The sequence below is a fragment of the Capricornis sumatraensis genome, chromosome 2 (assembly GCF_032405125.1).
Source record: "Capricornis sumatraensis isolate serow.1 chromosome 2, serow.2, whole genome shotgun sequence".
Lineage (NCBI taxonomy): Eukaryota > Metazoa > Chordata > Mammalia > Artiodactyla > Bovidae > Capricornis > Capricornis sumatraensis.
In genome coordinates this window covers 41,833,658-41,855,790 of record NC_091070.1, presented here as the reverse complement: position 1 = coordinate 41,855,790, position 22,133 = coordinate 41,833,658, and the positions used below count along the sequence as shown (strand labels likewise).

At 41.3% G+C, this 22,133-nt stretch overlaps 1 protein-coding gene across 1 annotated transcript in view; it reads right to left on the bottom strand.

Annotated features, from left to right (window-relative positions):
* Window positions 1-22,133, bottom strand: part of GALK2 (galactokinase 2) — a 135,950-nt gene that overhangs the window by 28,232 nt on the left and 85,585 nt on the right. The window contains exon 8 of the mRNA XM_068964910.1: window positions 17,300-17,510. Within this exon, the coding sequence (XP_068821011.1) occupies window positions 17,300-17,510 (211 nt within the window). The remainder of the gene's footprint in view (window positions 1-17,299; window positions 17,511-22,133) is intronic.

Genomic DNA, 22,133 nt, shown 5'->3' with positions numbered 1-22,133 from the left:
ATTGTCACTTCCTGCCTGTCTTTCCTACTGACTTAAGGCTGCAGCACCAGAAGCGAACACTGTTTAAACAGCTTATAAGTTGCATGTTGTCAAATTCCTATAAAAAATCTCTTTCTCTGACAGAACCCTGACTGACAGCCTCATGTCACATAACGGTTAAGACCGTAGAGGGAGGTCTCTGGACTCAAGAGTGCGTGGGTTTGAATCCCAACTCTGTTACTTTGAGCTGCATGATCTTAGGCAAGTTACTTAATTATTCTGTGTCTTGTTTAACTTATCTGTAAAGCAGCAAAATACGGGAACTTAATTTATGGGATGTTCCTAGCATCAAAACCATCTAAAGCCAGTCTTTATTCTTTATGTTCCTCTAAATTAAATCTATATGCATGCATGCTAAGTCACTTAGGTCATGTGCAACTCTTTGTGACCCTATAGCTTGTACCCTGCCAGGCCCTTCTGTCCATGGGATTCTCCAGGCAAGAATAATGGAGTGGGTTGCCATTTCCTTCTCCAGGGGATCTTCCCAACCCAGGGATCGAACCTGGGTCTCCTGCATTGCAGGTGGATTCTTTACCATCTGTGTCACCAGGGAAGCCCCAAATCTAAATAACCTGTGCTATATTTCACTTACAGAGATTAGAGATGTTTTAAGGAAAAGTCCATGTGTGAATTAAGAGACCACTGTCAAAAGCACTGGGATGCAACATAGACTGTTGTGTTGGGTGCAAAGTCTTAGTAACATTCTTTGTTTACAGAATGAAAAAGGAATATTCATCAGTATTCATTAACAGTTATGTCACTGAACACAAACCTAATTAGCACTGTAATAGCCAAACTCATTTGCTTTTCTCTTTTAAACAAATTTCAAACAAACAAAAACAATACCTACCAAAAAATTCTTTATTCCCTCAGAGCTATCTGACTTTGGGAGTTTGACTATCATACTTCAACACTGTGAACAGATGAGGGGAGTTTGAGAGAGTGAGGAGAAGGAGGTGGGAGTGCATCAGTATTTCAATGTGTGTCCAAATGTGTTTAAGGGCTTCCCTGGTGGCTCAGGCAGTAAAGAATCCACCTGCAAAGCAGGAGACCCGGGTTCGATCCCTGGATGAGGAAGATCCCCTGGAGAAGGAAATGGCAACCCACTCCATTATTCCTGCCTGGAGAATCCCATGGACAGAGGGGCCTGGCAGGCTACAGCCCAGCATGGGGTTGCAAAGAGTCAGACATGGCTGAGCCACTAACACTTTCATTTTCCAAATGTGTTTATGGCACAGTTTACAACCTTGAAAAGAACTATTTCATGTAGGTACTCTGAACATGAGGAACATATTAACAAAACACGTACAGCAAATGTTTTAAAAGTACTCAGAATAGTGCTTGTCACATAGCTAAGTGTTCACAGTTAGTTGTTCTGAATATTAATAATGCACATGAACAGATTTTCTTAAAGACTCAAAATAACCACTCTCTAGCTAGACCTTGAGTACATTTTCTAATTGGCCTCCTACCCATTAATTCTCCATATGAACAGAAGAAAATTAGTTTAACACATTTATGCATTTAGCAAGCATTTACTAGGTACCACAGGTATTCCAGCACAAGCTGGAATCAAGATTGCTGGGAGAAATATCAATGACTTCAGATATGCAGACTTATGGCAGAAAGCGAAGAAGAACCAAAGAGCTTCTTGATGAAAGTGAAAGAGGAGAGTGAAAATGTTGGTTTAAAACTCAACATTCAGATCATGGCATCTGGTCTCATCACTTCATGGCAAAGTGATGGGGAAACAATGGAAACAGTGACAGACTTTAATTTTTTTTTTGGGGGGGAGGGGGGTTGGTCTCCAAAATCATTGCAGATGGTGACTGCAGCCATGAAATTAAAAGATGCTTGCTCCTTAGAAGAAAAGTTATGACCAACCTAGACAGCATATAAAAAGCAGAAACATTACTTTGCCAACAAAGGTCCATCTAGTCAAGGCTATGGTTTTTCCAGAAGTCATGTATGGATGTGAGAGTTGGACTATAAAGAAAGCTGAGCACTGAAGAATTGATGCTTTTGAACTGTGGTGTTGGAGAAGACTCTTGAGAGTCCCTTGGACAGCAAGGAGATCCAACCAGTCCATCCTAAAGGAAATCAGTCCTGAATATTCATTGGAAGAACTGATGGTGAAGCTGGAACTCCAATACTTTGGCCACTTGATGTGGAGAACTGATTCATTTGAAAAGCCCCTGATGCTGGGAAAGATTGAAGGTGGGAGGAGAAAGGGATGACAGAGGATGAGATGGTTGGATGGCATCACTGATTCAATGGACATGAGTTTGAATAAGCTCCGGGAGTTGGTAATGGACAGGGAAGCCTGGCATACTGAAGTCCCTGGGGTCACAAAGAGTCAGACACGACTGAGTGACTGAACTGAACTGAACAGGAATATAGAAATGCACAAAACAAGGACCTTTTCTCAAGGATACAAATGCTATGAGAGAATGGTGCCTCATGACTCACATTTAGCTGCTATGACTATTTTAGGATTTATTTCTGGGAAATGCCATCATGGTAAGTATTGTATATGAATTTCCTATGAGGCTAGAAGAGCAGTTTCCAGCTTACCATCACAGCCACAGGTCACCAGAGTCCATGGGGCTGCTGTTATCAGAAGAGATCCCCCCCTTCCTCCTTTCCTAAAACATGCATGATCTTCCTGAAGCTGAAAGCTTAATATACAAGGATGACCTTCCTAGAGGGAGGAAAATGTTCTGTTAGAAAGAGGATCAGAGTGTTTGAGAGAAGAGAAGGCTTAGTCTTACTGGTCTAACTCTCTCCCACATCTTCTACTCCTGGGCCTGCCCAAATCCCATTAACTCAAGAAACGTGGGGAACTCAAGGGTCTGAAGGTACATGGTATGAAGAGGCAGTCAAGCTCATAGGTTCATTCTGGGCCTACTTCAGTTCAAGATGACTGTAAGTCATCAAGTATGTAAGACTACTGCAGGGGTCAACTTCCCAAAACGTACTGGCAGAATTTGTTTCATTTCAGCTCTTTTAAAACTCTCACACAAGTGAATGAAAATTCCAGAATTCTCTGGTTTTAGTGGCTCCAGGATGGCCTCAGGTGCCAAAAACAAGGCCCTCATTACTATTAGCCTTGCAGAATAAGAATGATTCTGAGCCCTGACCTACCCCTCAGTGACTAGGCTCTGACTGGTACACGGCATACATCACAGTCGCGTATGTGATTCCTACACACTAGCACTGAGCTGTCCCTACAGAAGTTGAGTTTTGAGATGCGACATCTTTAAAATCATACTTACTAGATTATGTCTGCGCTGCATTGTCAGTTCCCTACGTATCTGAAGAGGCAAGGTGAACCGATGGACAGGGGTATATGATGCACACATGCGAAAGAGGAAGAGGAAAACCGAGGAAGGAAACATCAACCCAATGATCTGGGTTAACAGTTCAGCCCATTTCTTCCTGGAAACTGAAGAAGCTTTACTCCTAGCATGATCCTGCCCTCTGCGGCCAGACAGCTAGAAGTCAACAGGAGCTGAGAAGCAAACCAGAGGGACTAGGCAGATAGGAAAGCAAACAGGGAAAGCAAATTTTCTCCACACTTGTATTCCAGAACAACTAAAGCATATTTTTTGTGCATAACAAAAAATAGTTTTTAGAATTATTCTTTTATATTGTTTCAAAGGGATCTATTATCTTGTTAAAATTAAAACAAAAGACAAAAATAAAGGACTCATTTTTATTTGGCCTTATTAGAAGTTCATCATACAAATTTTAAAGATTTCTGCTCAACCAATATCTGTAAATTCTAGAAAGACCCTTTGGAGTTTCTTCTAGGCTCTTTATAAAAAATTTTTTCTTCAAAACTCTTATAAGAACAATTTAATGTGTTAAAATCGTAGAATGTAGTACCTGATATCTTATGAGCTATTTTTAAATCAATTTCCTTTATATTGAGATACAACTGGAAACTGAAATTACTGACTCCTTTTATATTGTGAAGTACCTTTATATTTCTTCATTAGATTAAAAAACTACTCTTCTTTGATGTAGATAAGATAATCCATGAGGACTACCTTTTTATCAAACAAGAAAATTCCACAGCCCTTCTCATGGCTTTTCTGTAACACAAAAGCTCATGCACATTCTGACCAAGTTGAGTTTGCTCCTTAAATTAAGCAAGCTATGGCAAGAGTGAATGTTGGCATTCTAGGATTCAGCAAACTAAAATGGACTGGAATGGGTGAATTCAACTCAGATGACCATTATATCTACTACTGAGGGCAGGAATCCCTCAGACGAAATGGAGTAGCCATCATGGTCAAGAAAAGAATCCAAAATGCAGTACTTGGATGCAATCTCAAAAACGACAGAATGATCTCTGTTTGTCTCCAAGGCAAACCATTTAATATCACGGTAATCCAAGTCTATGCCCCAACCAGTAACGCTGAAGAAGCTGAAGTTGAGTGGTTCTATGAAGACCTACAAGACCATTTAAAACTGACACCCAAAAAAGATGTCCTTTTCATTATAGGGGACTGGAATGCAAAAGTAGGAAGTCAAGAAACACCTGGAGAAACAGGCAAATTTGGCCTTGGAATGCGGAATGAAGCAGGGCAAAGACTAATAGAGTTTTGCCAAGAGAATGCACTGGTCATAGCGAACACCTTCTTCCAACAACATAAGAGAAGACTCTACACATGGACATCACCAGATGGTCAGCACTGAAATCAGATTGATTATATTCTTTGCAGCCAAAGATGGAGAAGCTCTATACAGTCAACAAAAACAAGACCGGGAGCTGACTGTGGCTCAGATCATGAACTCCTTATTACCAAATTCAGACTGAAATTGAAGAAAGTAGGGAAAACCACTAGACCATTCAGGTATGACCTAAATCAAATCCCTTATGATTATACAGTGGAAGTGAGAAATAGATTTAAGGGCCTAGATCTGATAGATAGAGTGCCTGATGAACTATAGAATGAGGTTTGTGACACTGTACAGGAGACAGGGATCAAGACCATCCCCATGGAAAAGAAATGCAAAAAAGCAAAATGGCTGTCTGGGGAGGCCTTACAAATAGCTGTGAAAAGAAGAGAAGCGAAAAGCAAAGGAGAAAAGGAAAGCTATAAGCATCTGAATGCAGAGTTCCAGAGAATACCAAGAAGAGATAAGAAAGCCTTCTTCAGTGATCAGTGCAAAGAAATAGAGGAAAACAACAGAATGGGAAAGACGAGAGATCTCTTCAAGAAAATTAGAGATACCAAGGGAACATTTCATGCAAAGATGGGCCCGATAAAGGACAGAAATGGTTTGGACCTAACAGAAGCAGAAGATATTAAGAAGAGGTGGCAAGAATACACAGAAGAACTGTACAGAAAAGATCTTCACAACCTGGAAAATCACGATGGTGTGATCACTCATCTAGAGCCAGACATCCTGGAATCTGAAGTCAAGTGGGCCATAGAAAGCATCACTACGAACAAAGCTAGTGGAGGTGATGGAATTCCAGTTGAGCTATTTCAAATCCTGAAAGATGATGCTGTGAAAGTGCTGCACACAATATGCCAGCAAATTTGGAAAACTCAGCAGTGGCCACAGGACTGGAAAAGGTCAGTTTTCTTTCCAATCCCAAAGAAAGGGAATGCCAAAGAATGCTCAAACTACTGCACAATTGTACTCATCTCACATGCTAATAAAGTAATGCTCAGAATTCTCCAAGACAGGCTTCAGCAATACGTGAACTGTAAACTTCCAGATGTTCAAGCTGGTTTTAGAAAAGGCAGAGGAACCAGAGATCAAATTGCCAACATCCGCTGGATCATGGAAAAAGCAAGAGAGTTCCAGAAAAACATCTATTTCTGCTTTATTGACTATGCCAAAGCCTTTGACTGTGTGGATCACAATAAACTGTGGAAAATTCTGAGAGAGATGGCAATACCAGACCACCTGACATGCGTCTTGAAAAATCTGTATGCAGGTCAGGAAGCAACAGTTAGAACTGGACATGGAACGACAGACTGGTTCCAAATAGGAAAAGGAGTATGTCAAGGCTGTATACTGTCACCCTGCTTATTTAACTTATATTTAGAGTACATCATGAGAAACGCTGGGCTGGAAGAAGCACAAGCTGGAATCAAGATTGCCAGGAGAAATATCAATAACCTCAGATATGCAGATGACACCACCCTTATGGCAGAAAGTGAAGAGCCTCTTGATGAAAGTGAAAGAGGAGAATGAAAAAGTTGTCTTAAAGCTCAACATTCAGAAAACGAAGATCATGGCATCTGGTCCCATCATTTCATGGGAAATAATGGGGAAACAGTGGAAATAGTGTCAGACTTTATTTATTTGGGCTCCAAAATCACTGCAGATGGTGACTGCAGCTATGAAATTAAAAGACACTTACTCCTTGGTAGAAAAGTTATGACCAACCTAGATAGCATATTCAAAAGGAGAGATATTACTTTGCCAACTAAGGTCCGTCTAGTCAAGGCTATGGTTTTCCCAGTAGTCATGTATGGATGTGAGAGTTGGACTGTGAAGAAGGCTGAGCGCCAAAGAATTGATGCTTTTGAACTGTGGTGTTGGAGAAGACTCTTGAGAGTCCCTTGGACTGCAAGGAGATCCAACAAGTCCATTCTGAAGGAGATCAGCCCTGGGATTTCTTTGGAAGGAATGATGCTAAAGCTGAAACTCCAGTACTTTCGCCACCTCATGCGAAGAGTTGACTCACTGGAAAAGACTCTGATGCTGGGAGGGATTGGGGGCAGGAGGAGAAGGGGACGACAGAGGATGAGATGGCTAGATGGCATCACTGACTGGATGGACATGAGTCTGAGTGAACTCCAGGAGTTGGTGATGGACAGGGAGGCCTGGCGTGCTGCGATTCATGGGGTCGCAAAGATTCAGACATGACTGAGTGACTGAACTGAACTGAACTGCCACGCTTTGCATTTTCTAAGGCAAGAACACCAGAATGGGAAATAGCCAAAAGGAAACTCTGTAACCTCCAGGTAACCAACTTTCATCACTTCTCTTTAGTTGCAAGAGAAAATCATAGGAAAGAAAAATCAAAACTTGATATTACCTCCCTTATTGGTACAGGATTGCTAAAGCCAGTTTATTAATACACTAATATTAAAAAATAAAGGCAGCAAGAGTATTGGATTAACTCAAAAGACTAGGACTTGGGTCTGGCTCCAGCATTTACCAGCTCTCTAGTTTTGTAATTGTATGTAATTCTATAACCTTAGTTTCCTCATCTGTGAAATGAGGATAACCATGTGCCCTGGGGTTATTGTGAGATCAAATCAAATGATACAGTTAAGAGTACTGTATAAACAATAAAGTAAGTTTTTGTTTGTTTGTTTTCTTACTGCAGATATCTTCCTAAACAGCATTCTATGCCAGTCCCTTATACTTGCTCAAAAGTCATGACCGTTGCTTGTGACTTCACAAGGATCAAGGATCCAAACATATTAGTCAGCGACTGGACAGCACTTTGTCAGCACATAGCCACAGGTAAAGTTGGCAATCAAAGCAAGGAGCTTAGTGTCCACCCGGCAGAGTGCTTCTAAGCACAGGGCCACCCAACCTGGAACACAGGTTGAAGTGAAGTGAAAGTCGCTCAGTCGTGTCCGACTCTTTGCAATCCCATGGACTATACATTCCATGGAATTCTCCAGGCCAAAATACTGGAGTGGTCAGCCTTTCCCTTATCCCGGGGATCTTCCCCATGTAGGCTGAGCATTCCCAAAGGGAATGATCCCAGTACATCCCTCCTTTGTCAAACTAGGGCCCAAAGCACCTGACACATTTTCTACCTCAGTTTCTATTTAGTCCTTCATGGACTCCCCTGTTTATCCTCCACTGAGTGTCCTTGACTTATCTCCCGTGCTAGATACACATGCGCCTCTCTCCTGACTCTCTCCACAGCTTCACCTTTTTCTCCGGGGTCACACCTGAGAAAACACCCTTCCCCCATCAGCCTGGACCCTGGCTTCTAGAAACCCAGACCTTCCGCCACATTGTTACATAACTCCTTTCTGTGGGCGGGCGTGCATGTGTGCATGCTCAGTCGCGTCTGACTCTTCGTGACCTTATGGACTGTAGTTTGTCAGACTCCTCTGTCCATGGGATTCTCCAGGCAAGAATAGTGGAGTGGGTAGCCATTTCTTCCTCAAGGGGATCTTACCAACCCAAGGATTGAACCCACATCTTCTGCATTCCTGCCTTGGCAGGCGGATTCTTTATCACTGGGCCACCTGAAAAATAATCTTTAAATTTTTTCCTAAAGAATAATCCTTAAATTTTTCCTGATCAGTTCCTGGTGAGGGATTATAGCCATTTAAACAATGTCTAAAGGATTTGAGAATTTTGCTTTGTGTGTGTGTGTTTAATTTTAATGGTCTCTGAGCATTTCTAAATCTAATTATTAGAAATCTGGGAAAATGAACATGGCCTTTTGGAACTCTGACTGTTTTAGCAGAGGCTGCAAGCCACAGTTTGACTGTAAACATCTCTCCTTGTACTCTCACCTCAAGGTCAACATCTCCCAACTCACACTCATATCCAGGTTATCCAGGTTAAAAAACAAAGGAATTCTGGCAGAAATAGAACAGAGGATCATGGATTTCCATGACAGGAAAATCTGTCCGAGTCAAAACTAAGCATGTTAAAGTGTAGACACCTGGAATAATAGGGTGGTGTCACCCTCCAGAGTGCCCTGCTGAAGACACATGTCATCTATGCCTCCACTCCTACATTCTAAAGACAGTGCCACATTCAATAAGAACCACATTTTCTAAAGGGGTAATAGAAGCATTTACCTAAGGAATTAGACCAATCAAACACAGACTCAGAGGAACATGACAATGATATAAATGGATTTTGATTTCTAATGTTAAAGCTGCATACCAAGAGAATTCAGGAGGAAATTTGGCTGAGGCTAGATGGCTGGATTCAGAGAATAAATCAAGTGAAATTAATCTAGGAGACTCCAGAATCCCACAGGCTGATTTATGTTCATGGTTGTTTTCTTGTTTGTTTTGTTTAACTTATTGCAAAAGGGGGAATCCTTTGAGGATGATAGTGTTATTTGCTCAGTTGTGTCTGACTCTTTGTGACCCATGGATTGTATGTAGCCTGCCAGGCTTTCCCAGTCCGTGGGATTTTCCAGGCTAGAACACTGGAGTGGGTTGGAGTGGGTTGCCATTTCCTTCTCCAGTTGAGGATGATAGAATTACAAAATAGATTCATTCATTCAACATGGGTTTTGTTTGCACTCAATAAACCTAAATAAATTATAGAAAGTCATACATGTGGGCCAATAGGAAAGTTATTTTAGATAACGAGATAAGATTAAGTACTCACAACTTTTATAAAAACAATGAAATTATTATTCTTTATGGGGCTAAAACTTAAATATATACATAAATAGTAATGCATATCCTATGATTAGAAAATTATCCTTTGTGTTTTCCAGAGTTTTCTGAGAATTAACTTATTTTTTTTAAAAAATGCTACTCAAAAGAGGGGTGGGAGGTGAGGGAGACAGGCAGATGCAGAGAAAAAGGAACAGGGATACAGACAAAGAACAGGCTTCACACTGAGATGGATACAGATAAGAATTTATTGAGCTTTTACAATAGGAACCATATTTCAGAAAAGAGGAGTGGGCAGTGATGGTTAGCACTAAAGGAAAGACAAAGAGGCAAGTGGGATGGTTCAGCCAGAACAACATTGTCCAAATGGGGATGTATGGGCTCAGACAGGAGACAGGACAGAACAGAGTTAGGGCCAAATTGAGGAGAAACTTAACATCTACATTAAAGAGTTTAGGCGATAGGTAATGGCAGACCTCTAAAGATTTCTGAACTAAGAAACGACATCATGAAAAGACTGCTCTATGAAGATCATTTGGCAGTTAATATTCTCAGTGTCTATTAAGGTCTCTTTGCCTCTTAACCCCAAAATCTAAGTATATAGTTTGGGTCTTTACTTGCTCTATATCTTTATTTAGATGCCTTGCCACATCACCAGAAATTCATCACCCTGCCTCCAAAATCATTTCCCATCTGTAATTCCCTAACTTCCCAGCATCTGTACCTCAGCCTTCCTTATCTCCTATTTCTTTTCGTCTTCCCTCTCTTCCCTCCCTCCTTCCCTTCCTTTCTAGACACAGGTAATTATCAATTCCAGCTGAACTGCCCTTTATAGTTTTAAGAATCTAGTCACTGAGATATCCACCAACAATCACCCATTTCAGGCTTTTCTGTGACGGAGAAGAGAGCAGACATCCCTTTAGCCAATATTTTTGGCATCAGGCTCATACTCCACACAACACCTTTTGACATATTTTTCAAATACCCCATGTCTCATGTCTGTCATCCAGACTCTACTTTCTGCCTGAAATGGCCTGTCACCACTCTCCTCCTGGGAAGGCCATAACTTTCTTTTAAAATCTAGCTCAAATTCAAGCCACATTCTCTAGGCATTTAGTCACTCTCTCCTCCACACTCAGGACTCATAATAAACACCTTTATTACCATGGGTATTATCTACTGTGACTGTTGTGAAGCACCCTCACCAATCAGACATTAGGTCACTATAAAGTAGAGACCATGTCCTACGTATCTCTGTATCCCAGCATCCAGCATAATACCAAGCCCAGTGAAGTTAACACATATATTTGCTAAATATAAGAAACTGGATGATGTCTTAAGTCAAAGAATAAAGACTATTCCCCTGGAAGCGCTCCCTATCCAATGACCTACCCAATGTCTTTATTCAATAAACATTTTATGAATTTCCCCATTATCCATAAAACACCTGCACATAGTATTTAACAAAGTGTTGATGATGGCCTATCTATAAAATCAACCTGATATATATCACTCACCATTATTTTCAGAAAACATTCAATTGTCTGTAGTTCTCTGGATTGCTCTCTTACTCCTCTCTGCCTGGAAGTTTTTCTGCCTGTCTACCTAGGAAATTTCTATTTATTCTCTAACTTTTGTCTGGTTGCTGTCTCCTTCGTAAAGCCAGCTCTGACTTCTTTCTTTTCTGGTCTCCCTAGACCCAAGAACACCTCCCTCACTGCACTCATTACTTCCTGCTGGATCGGTTTTTTCTTTATTTATTTCTACCACTATTTTGTAAACTCCATAAGTATCAAACCCTGTTGTGTTTATTTCTGTGTTCCCAATGCTCAGCCTCAGGGCCTAGAGTGGGGGAAGGAGGAGAGGAAAGAGAAATGGCAGAAGTAGCTGATGTTTATGAGTACCTCCATTACCAAGCATTGTTCCTAGCACATTACACCAATTACTTCTTTAAGCACCTCTTTCTCTTATGCCTATTTCATGGAAAAACCAAGATAACAGAAAGATAAAAACTTTCAAATCAGGTCCCAAATCTAGTAAATAAAGACGTCTGGGAAAAAAAAAAAACAGAAGTCTGAGATCTTAATCCAGGCCTTATGGCTATGCTTTGGTCTCCTGCCTTTCTGGAGTGGTGTCAGCAAACTTTATCTGCCAAGAGCCAGATGGTAAATATTTTAGATTTTGTGGGCCATTTAGACTCTGTCACAACTACTTAAATCTGTCATTGCAGTGCAAAAGCATCCATAGCCCATATAGATGGCTGTATTCCAGGAAGATTTATTTAAAAAAAAAAAAACAGGCGGCAACTCTGATGAAGTCTATAGGCCAGTTTGTTCATCTAGAAATTCAACAAATATTCATCAGATTAAATTGGATCTAACAGTGTTGGAAACCAAAACCTTTTCCCTGCCCTCAAAAGATTTCCTTATCTTATCCTATAGCTGCCAGCAATTGTAGCAATTGCCTGCCTTTAGCAGGCAAATCCACTGTAGGCACTCAAAATCCAGTTGTAGAACTGAAGTGAATGGGGTGGAAATGGGGCCCTGATCTTTCCACTAAGTTCTCATCCCCAACTTTACCTCACAAAGAGACTACTGGCTTAGCTAGATGTCCAGCTCCCACCACTGATGTCTCACAAACAGACAACCTTTACTTCTGAGAAGCCCCTCCAAGGCTCTAGCTCCAACATTTGCCTGGCTTCCATCTCAGGTTTTTTTTTGTTAACAGTATAAAAACAGTAGACAAGCAGAAAAAGCCTCCATGCTTAAGTGAGCCACATGTGTCAGTCTAAGCAGTGAAGACTTCCTGGTGTTTCAGAATGTGGTTCCACAGTAGTCATGAGTACTGCTCTAACCTAGATCCTTTCATATAAGAAGTATAATAATCAGAAAAATGAGTATGAAAAAAGAAAGGATAAGAAAAAAGAGATGCTTACTGAATTGTGAATTTCTTTTTTTTTTTTCACTTCACCTCAATGACAAAAGCGGCACCATACAAAAGAGCCATTTCAATTGACATATACATACTACTGTATATAAAAGATAGCTAATAAAAACTTACTGTATAGCATAGGGTACTCTCAGTAATGTACTATATGGGAATGGAGTCTAGAAGAGAGTGGATATATGTATACACCAGGTTGATTCATTTTGCTGTACAGCAGAAACTGACAACAAAGTAAGTCAACTATATAGTCCAATTAAAAATTACTTTAAAAAAAGGAACCGTTTGATTTGCTGAACCAGTATTCCTTTAGATTTCACAATATTTTAACATCCTATTTAAACTGAGCAGAACCCTACAGTACCCTCCTCCCCCTGCCCCTTTGTCAAAAACAAGTGGTTAATGATTAGGGCAACAGAATCCCAGGTTCAGTGTCTGATGCACTTTCCTGAGTTGTTCTATAGACACTATCAGTTCAGTTCAGTTCAGTCGCTCAGTCGCGTCTGACTCTGCGATCCCGTGAATCGCAGCACACCAGGCCTCCCTGTCCATCACCAACTCCCGGAGTTCACTCAGACTCACATCCATCCAGTCAGTGATGCCACGCAGCAATCTCATCCTCTGTCATCCCCTTCTCCTCCTGCCCCCAATCCCTCCCAGCATCAGAGTCTTTTCCAGTGAGTCAACTCTTCACATGAGGTGGCCAAAGTACTGGAGTTTCAGCTTTAGCATCATTCCTTCCAAAGAAATCCCAGGGCTGATCTCCTTCAGAATGGATTGGTTGGATCTCCTTGCAGTCCAAGGGACTCTCAAGAGTCTTCTCCAACACCACAGTTCAAAAGCATCAATTCTTCGGCACTCTGCCTTCTTCACAGTCCAACTCTCACATCCATACATGACCACAGGAAAAACCACAGCTTTGATAGATGGACCTTACTCGGCAAAGTAATGTCTCTGCTTTTGAATATATCATCTAGGTTGGTCATAACTTTTCTTCCAAGGAGTAAGCGTCTTTTAATTTCATGGCTGCAGTCACCATCTGCAGTGATTCTGGAGCCCAAAAAAATAAAGTCTGACACTGTTTCCACTGTTTCCCCAACTATTTGCCATGAAGTGATGGGACGGGATGCCATGATCTTCGTTTTCTCAATGTTGAGCTTTAAGCCAACTTTTTCACTCTCCTCTTTCACTTTCATCAAGAGGCTTTTTAGCTCCTCTTCACTTTCTGCCATAAGGGTGGTGTCATCTGCATATCTGAAATTATTGACATTTCTCCCAGCAATCTTGATTCCTGCTTGTGTTTCTTCCAGTCCAGCATTTCTCATGATGTACTCTACATATAAGTTAAATAAGCAGGTTGACCATATACAGCCTTGATGCACTCCTTTTCCTATTTGGAACCAGTCTGTTGTTCCATGTCCAGTTCTAACTGTTGCTTCCTGACCTGCATACAGGTTTCTCAAGAGGCAGGTCAGGTGGTCTGGCATTGCCATCTCTCTCAGAATTTTCCACAGTTTATTGTGATCCACACAGTCAAAGGCTTTGGCATAGTCAATAAAGCAGAAATAGATGTTTTTCTGGAAATCTCTTGCTTTTTCGATTATCCAGCGGATGTTGGCAATTTGATCTCTGGTTCTTCTGCCTTTTCTAAACCAGCTTGAACATCAGGAAGTTCACAGTTCACATACTGCTGAAGCCTGGCTTGGAGAATTTTGAGCATTACTTTACTAGCATGTGAGATGAGTGCAATTGTGAAGTAGTTTGAGCATTCTTTGGCATTGCCTTTCTTTGGGATTGAAATGAAAACTGACCTTTTCCAGTCTTGTGGCCACTGCTGAGTTTTCCAAATTTGCTGGCATATTGTGTGCAGCACTTTCACAGCATCATCTTTCAGGATTTGAAATAGCTCAACTGGAATTCCATCACCTCCACTAGCTTTGTTCGTAGTGATGCTTTCTAAGGCCCACTTGACTTCAGATTCTAGGATGTCTGGCTCTAGATGAGTGATCACACCATCGTGATTATCTGGGTCGTGAAGATCTTTTCTGTACAGTTCTTCTGTGTATTCTTGCCACCTCTTCTTAATATCTTCTGCTTCTGTTAGGTCCAATCCATTTCTGTCCTTTATCGGGCCCATCTTTGCATGAAATGTTGCCTTGGTATCTCTAGTTTTCTTGAAGAGATCTCTAGTCTTTCCCATTCTGTTGTTTTCCTCTATTTCTTTGCACTGATCACTGAAGAAGGCTTTCTTATCTCTTCTTGCTATTCTCTGGAACTCTGCATTCAGATGCTTATAGCTTTCCTTTTCTCCTTTGCTTTTCGCTTCTCTTCTTTTCACAGCTATTTGTAAGGCCTCCCCAGACAGCCATTTTGCTTTTTTGCATTTCTTTTCCATGGGGATGGTCTTGATCCCTGTCTCCTGTACAGTGTCACAAACCTCATTCTATAGTTCATCAGGCACTCTGTCTATCAGATCTAGGCCCTTAAATCTATTTCTCACTTCCACTGTACAATCATAAGGGATTTGATTTAGGTCATACCTGAATGGTCTAGCGGTTTTCCCTACTTTCTTCAATTTGAGTCTGAATAACATCGACTAAAAGAAAAAACTAACTGTGTGATGACCAAATTGTAGACATGACAGAAACTGTTTCAACTTGAGCAGTACTGAATCTATGGCTAGCACAATTCCAAGAACTCACCTCAAGAGAATGGAATTACCATTATTGCTCATAATAATCTATATCTTTGTGAGCATCAAAATAATTGTAGCGCTCTCTGCCTATATATTGTTGCTGCTGCAGCAACATATATGTTAGTGGACAATTAAAACTGTCAGCAAAGAGATGCTACAGACCCATGGTGACATTGTCTACTCTATAGAATAAGGCATCCTGCATCAGCACGAAAAAGTTACAGAAGAAAGACCTTCACCCCTAATATCATAGAAATGGAATGATGTTCTGACAAGCAGGGATTTGCAAGCAGCTCTTTATAGAAGACCACCCTCGGCAGGAACCCCCTGCTCTTGTCACTTTAGGAAAGCTATATTACAACTAATTTTTAAACCAGGTACCCCATGCTCTACTCATCTCCAACCCAAGGACATCTTGCAAATCTTTTAATCACACAAAATCCTGACCCATTTGTCAATTTGTTGTCAATCAAAGAAGTAGAAATAAAGACTAATTAACAGATGACCAGATCTCTTCCCTAGTTTCCCGTTCAGTAACCTCCTGAACAAATTGTGTGAACAAGATCACATCTAGAGAGAGATCACAAGGTGTCAACAAGCCTGCACACAGTGGGGAATGGCAATGACTCTGACCCCCTATCTCAGTGATTAACTGAGATTGCTTTTGTTTCCCTTTAAAAGCTTTCATGGCTGAAGAAAATCTTCAGAGGTGGCTTTCGGGGGATGCTGAGTCCACCATCTCCCAGGATTGCTGGCATTCTAATTAAAGCCACCTTTCTACCAACTTTGTGAGTATGTAATTGATTGTGTAAGTGGCAAGCAGCAGGACCAGATTCACTGGATCTGTTCAGTTCAGTCACTCAGTCGTGTCTGACTCTTTGTGGCCCCATGGACTGCAGCGCGTCAGGCCTCCCTGTCTATCACCAACTCCCAGAGCTTACTCAAACTCATGTCCATCGAATTGGTGATGTCATCCAACCATCTCATCCTCTGTTGTCCCCTTCTCCTCCCACCTTCAGTCTTTCCCAGCATCATGGTATTTTCAAATGAGTCAGTTCTTCACATCTAGTGACCAAAGTATTGGAACTTCAGCTTCAGCATCAGTCCTTCCAATGAATATTCAGGACTGATTTCCTTTAGAATTGACTGGTTGGATCTCCTTGCAGTCCAAGAGACTCTCAAGAGTCTTCTCCAACACCACAGTTCAAAGCATCAATTCTTCGGCGCTCAGCTTTCTTTGAAGTCCAATTCTCACATTCATACATGACTACTGGGAAAACCATAGCTTTGACTAGATGGACCTTTGTTGGCAAAGTAATGTCTCTGCTTTTTAATATGCTGTCTAGGTTGGTCATAACTTTTCTTCCAAGGAGCAAGCAACTTTTAATTTCATGGCAGCAGTCACCACCTGCAGTGATTTTGGAGCCCCAAAAATAAAGTCTCTGTTTCCATTGTTTCCCCCTCTATTTGCCATGAAGTGATGGGACTGGATGTCACAATCTTAGTTTTCTGAATCTTGAGTTTTAAGCCAACTTTTTCACTCTCCTCTTTCACTTTCATCAAGAGGCTCTTTAGTTCTTTGCTTTCTGCTGGATAACACTATGAATTACATGTCCTGATATCCATTATCTTCAAAACAGGTAATCAGAAAACTAGTGATATGAACTATACTAACTGCATGACAAGGGTTATATATGTTTCTAATGGTTATTCAAATCCTGATTTAATTCTAGTGAGAAATAATTTGTTGTTGAAATTCACTGAAAAAGGTAACATAACTTTTTCTAGGTGCCACAAGATGCTTCCTACAAAAATTTTAAAATACCAAAACAAACTATAAATGTACATTTAACATATTATTAGATCATCACTTTGGTTTCTGATCCCTAAACTGAGTTGGGCTCACATTTGAAAAATCACATGATGCTTCCAGTGAATTTTCCCTGACCATTGTAATTCTGTGGTTGGCATAGGCCAAAGCAGGAGAATTACAATGGTGAATTGGGAACTTCTTGAGGGCAAGAGTGTGTGTTATTCACCTTTGCCTCACAAGAAAATTCAGCATATAGCAGATCAGTAAGAATGAAGTTTGAATTTAATGAAGCCAAGAATCTAGATAATTAAGTTTACCAAAATACATACATTCTCCAAATTCCCTCAAGCATGCTTCAAAATCAGTAAAAATCCATGGGGCACGGAAACTTTCCACCTGGGGGTGGGGGAACAACACACGCCCTATTTTCTCCAGCAGACTCACCATCTTGAGTGTTTGGACTGAGAATTTGGGTCTTGAGTTCCTGCAGGCTAATTCCCAGACATTTACAGAGCTCCTCAGGGCTGTAGGGTTCAGGGTGAAGGGCGTCCTCTGTGATCAAAAGCATTTCTTCCAGACTGATCCCCAGTTTGGCCTGCACCTCCTCCAGCCGCAGCACTTCTTTCCATGGCAAGCTTTTGTGCTTAGCCAGGAGCTGCAAATTCAAACCAAGATATATGGTCAGTTTTCATCCCAGAAATTGATACACACTATTTTAATGAGCGAAATTCAACTTTCAGCTTTTTTTTTTCCATTCAACCTATTCACAATTCCCACCACTGCTTGAAAATGAACTCTGAATTCAGATGTTTGAAATTAAACATGCTTGTGTGACACTCACAGGCTAGTTACGTATTTTTCCTAAAAATAATAATAATAATAATCCGCCACTGATTTTTTTGCCTGTCACCACTTTCCCTCAGGGCTATTTCTTTGAATAATTTTGTCAGTTGGTCCCTATTCAGTTCATCCCCCAAACACCGCTCTCTATAAAGTCTACAGAAAACTACTCAAATCTCACACATGACCTGAGTCCTGAGGTAGACACTGAATGCCCGATTTCATTAGAGCACTTCCTGTTTACCACATGCCTCTTTGAAATGGCTAACGAATTTAAGTATCTGGCATTTGGAGTCAAGTCCCAGATTTTAAATGAAAACCTCATTGGTGACCTTATGAAAAACCATTTCATTAGGTCGTTGGTGGTAGTACAGCTGTATGTTTCTCCAGCCTCAAGAAAAGGGTCTGGCTTCCAGTTGCATCCTGAGTCACCCCCTCAATCTGCTGGGGAGAGTGAGTATAATCCAAATCTTTGTAACCAGGTCCACTCACAGGAAACACACTCCAGAATGCGTGTCCCTCATTCTCCTCAAACCACTGACTTGAGACCTTCAGAGCAGGTGACAGTCAAAATAATGAAGGTATCTCTCACCCTGGAGGTCTATAAAATTCATTCCCAGGGTGTGAGGACCACAGGTGCAGACAATGCAAACAGCAAAAAGGGGCAAGCAAGAGAAGGGAAATGTGCATCTGATTTACTCTTCTATTACGATGATGATTTGATTTTCTTTCTTTTTGACAGGAAGCAGATTTACCAAAAGACCATTATACTTTGGTTAGGGCCACTCACTTCTGAAGAATGTTAATAACAGTAGTTCTTATATTCATTAATCCTCTTTTTAAAACTCTGGCTCATACATTTGAAAGGAGTTAATGATTTTAAAGCAGAACTGGAGAAGGGGACAATAGAATCACGTGTTTCTATTCAATTATTTCACAGAACATGGCGCCATTTTTTAAAGCAAAGACACAGATTAAGACCGATCTTCTGACCTTGTTTGCTTAACACATTTAATGTTTATTGCTAAGTCGCTTCAGTCGTGTCCGACTCTGTGCAACCCCACAGACGGCAGCCCACCAGACTCCCCCATCCCTGGGATTCTCCAGGCAAGAACACTGGAGTGGGTTGCCATTTCCTTCTCCAATGCATGAAAGTGAAAAGTGAAAGTGAAGTCGCTCAGTCGTGTCTGACTCTTCGCGACCCCATGGACTGCAGCCCACCAGGCTCCTCCATCCATGGGATTTTCCAGGCAAGAGTACTGGAATGGATTGCCATTGCCTTGACTGACACCTCCACAGACAGATTCATTCATTCATTAAATCATTCATTCATGGTCCCAACTGGGGTATTTTTGGAATACCCAATGTATCCCAAAAAATAATTTCAGAAAACTTATAGACATACATAAAACAAAAGAAAAACATACAACATACAACATATTTATTTTATACAGAAATAGAGCTAAAGTGGATGATCTAGAATTATGCTTTCTCAAAACACAGATTCAAATCCAACTGAGATAAGCAATGAAGTTAAGAAATTCATACTTGTATGATGCCATATGATTTAAATGTGATTTTTACTTCTTTTCACATTTGACAACTCTGAGAAAGGTATTATTACCGTATTTAAGAGATGAGAGTGACTTATCCAAAGTCATATAGCTAGTAAGAATAGAGTTGGGAATTTATTCCACATCCTGCACCTTTTTCTTGCTTCCCCAAGGTCACATTCCTAATAGGCTATGCTTGATATCTATGTCACACTACTCAGTTCAGTTCAGTTCAGTTCAGTCGCTCAGTCATGTCTGATTCTTTGTGATCCCATGAATCGCAGCACGCCAGGCCTCCCTGTCCATCACCAACTCCCGGAGTTCACTCAAACTCACGTCCATTGAGTCAGTGATGCCATCCAGCCATCTCATCCTCTGTCGTCCCCTTTTCCTCCTGCCCCCAATCCCTCCCAGGATCAGAGTCTTTTCCAATGAGTCAACTCTTCACGTGAGGTTGCCAAAGTACTGGAGTTTCAGCTTTAGCATCATTCCTTCCACAGAACACCCAGGGCTGATCTCCTTTAGAATGGACTGGTTGGATCTCCTTGCAGTCCAAGGGACTCTCAAGAGTCTTCTCCAACACCACAGTTCAAAAGCATCAATTCTTCGGTGTTCAGCTTTCTTCACAGTCCAACTCTCACATCCATACATGACCACTGGAAAAACCGCCTTACTCATATGAGTTCAATCACCACTCAAGTCTTAGAAATGGTTTCTAAACACAAACTAAGATTTGTGTTAGAAGTGAACATTGCAATGATTAAAGACACTTTGATGGGTTCCTTCTAAAATAAGAAGGAAATGTGGAGAAAAAAAATCAAAGAACGATCCCTAAGTGATGAGAGTGGGTTCTTCCTAAGAACCCTTCAGTACACACCATCTCCAAGTTCCCAATCCTGGTGTCACTTCTACAAATCACATTGCTTCAGGCACTTGGTCCCAGAAAACTGTCCCAGGACTGTGTGGGGAGAAAGTCTGCAAAGTTGTTTTCAAAGGCTGCCTCTCTGTGTGGCTTTGTTCCACAGGCAGAGACACTAGCAGTTACTCTAGCAATATCCCAGTTTGCTGTTGGGCCCACTTAGCTCTCAGCTGGAGGGTCCAAAGAGCCAGTTCAGTGTGTATTTCAATTAACTCTACCACATGCCCTCAGTGACAGCTGCACAGCCATGAGGCCCTGAGTAGTCCACTACATTGTAGGAGTCAAATAGGAAAGCCGCCTAAACCCTTTGAAATTTGGTTCAGGAAACGTAAAGATGACTTGCAGATGAAGGAAGTGGATGGGTAAGATCTGTTGCCCAAACACAGAACTTCGTGAAGGAATTTGCCACTCACAGCCCGGGTGCCTGGCCCTACTTTACATTCGTGAAGCAGGGCTAGGGGTCATTTTGTGACAAGTTCCTCACTCAGGAGCAGCCTGGGGATATCAGAGAAAGCAGTTCTAAGCCAGCATCTACCATTTCCTTTTCACTATTTCAGATTCCATTCCTGGGAGGTTCCTGAGCCTGGCTGATGCTTTGTGGAAAAGAAAGCAGTCTATGAATATTTTGTCCACAGTCATGCAAAGAAGTAGATAAATTGTGCTGAGACCCTGTCTTAGGCTGATTTCTCTTGGAAGCAGGCCCCGAGACAAGAATTTGTGGGGAGAGGGTGATACAGAGAAGTTTTGGCAGAGGAGTGGAAAATGAGACAGGAAGAAAAGCCGATACAAAGTGCAATGATATGGGAATTTGTGAGGTTGGGCCTGCTGGGCCCTCTGGGACCTGTATGTATACACCTCAGATGTGTACAACTCAGACAAGAAAGATCAGGTATTTATCCCCTAACTCTCATCTACCATTGATTGAGGGCTGATTCCAAGGGGTTTAGCTCCCTAGACTTACAGGTTGTCCCATATGCAAAATCATCACTCTCCTCCAACTGGAAAATATCCTCAGTCCGGGAGGCTCCCTGGAGCTTCGAGTAAGAGGGTGTGGTAGGAAAGTGCTAACAATATGGACCCTAACTCAGGAGCCTATCTGTCAGAACCCACCTCTCTCTGACTTTCTCATTGCATTCTGCAGTATCAACAAATCAATGGGGAAAGTACCAAGTCTTTCTCCTCACTAGGTCAGCAAAGGATAAAACTTCAAATCCCTTCTCTGAAAAGTTATTTTCCACACAACAAAGGCAGCTGTGTTGGTGGTGGTTTGGGTTCTATAAATCACACATGCTTATTTTTAAATCTGAAGAAACACGTAACAATTTGAGGATTAAAAAAAAACGATGAAGAAAATCATCTGTAATCATCCCAATAAGATAACCATCAATTTCCCATCTTACATCCTATGATACATTTTTATGCCTACTTCATGCATTCCTATAGACATATAGTCTGATATAAATGGGATTATATACAACTTTTTACTGTGGATCCTTTTTTTTGCTATCTTCCCCTCACCCTCTCCCAGCTACATGGAACCATCCCCCAGAGACTTCCGTGCCCATGTTGAGTCCATAACCATCATGAGCACATTCACAATGCTGACCTTCCTCTGTGTTAGTCATTTCCACTCTCCGTGTTCTCCATATTAGTTTGCAGGCCACAGAATAAGTCTGAAGAAATCTGCAAAGCTGTGCAGAATGACTCTGCTACAAACCTCACTGTACCCTCAGCACAGTCTATCTTTTTTCTAAGTCATCCTCAAGCCCGGTGCTCTGGAGCTCATGCATGCCTAGCCCTTAAGGGGCACAATGCAAAAAGAAGGCTAGACTCCTGCCCTTACTTAGAACAAATCACAACCCACTTTGACTGGAAATTCCCTATTTGTAAAATGGGATACATAATGGCTACCTCATATGCTACAGTAAAGATTAAATAATGTCTCTCTGGTTATACCTTCCCCACA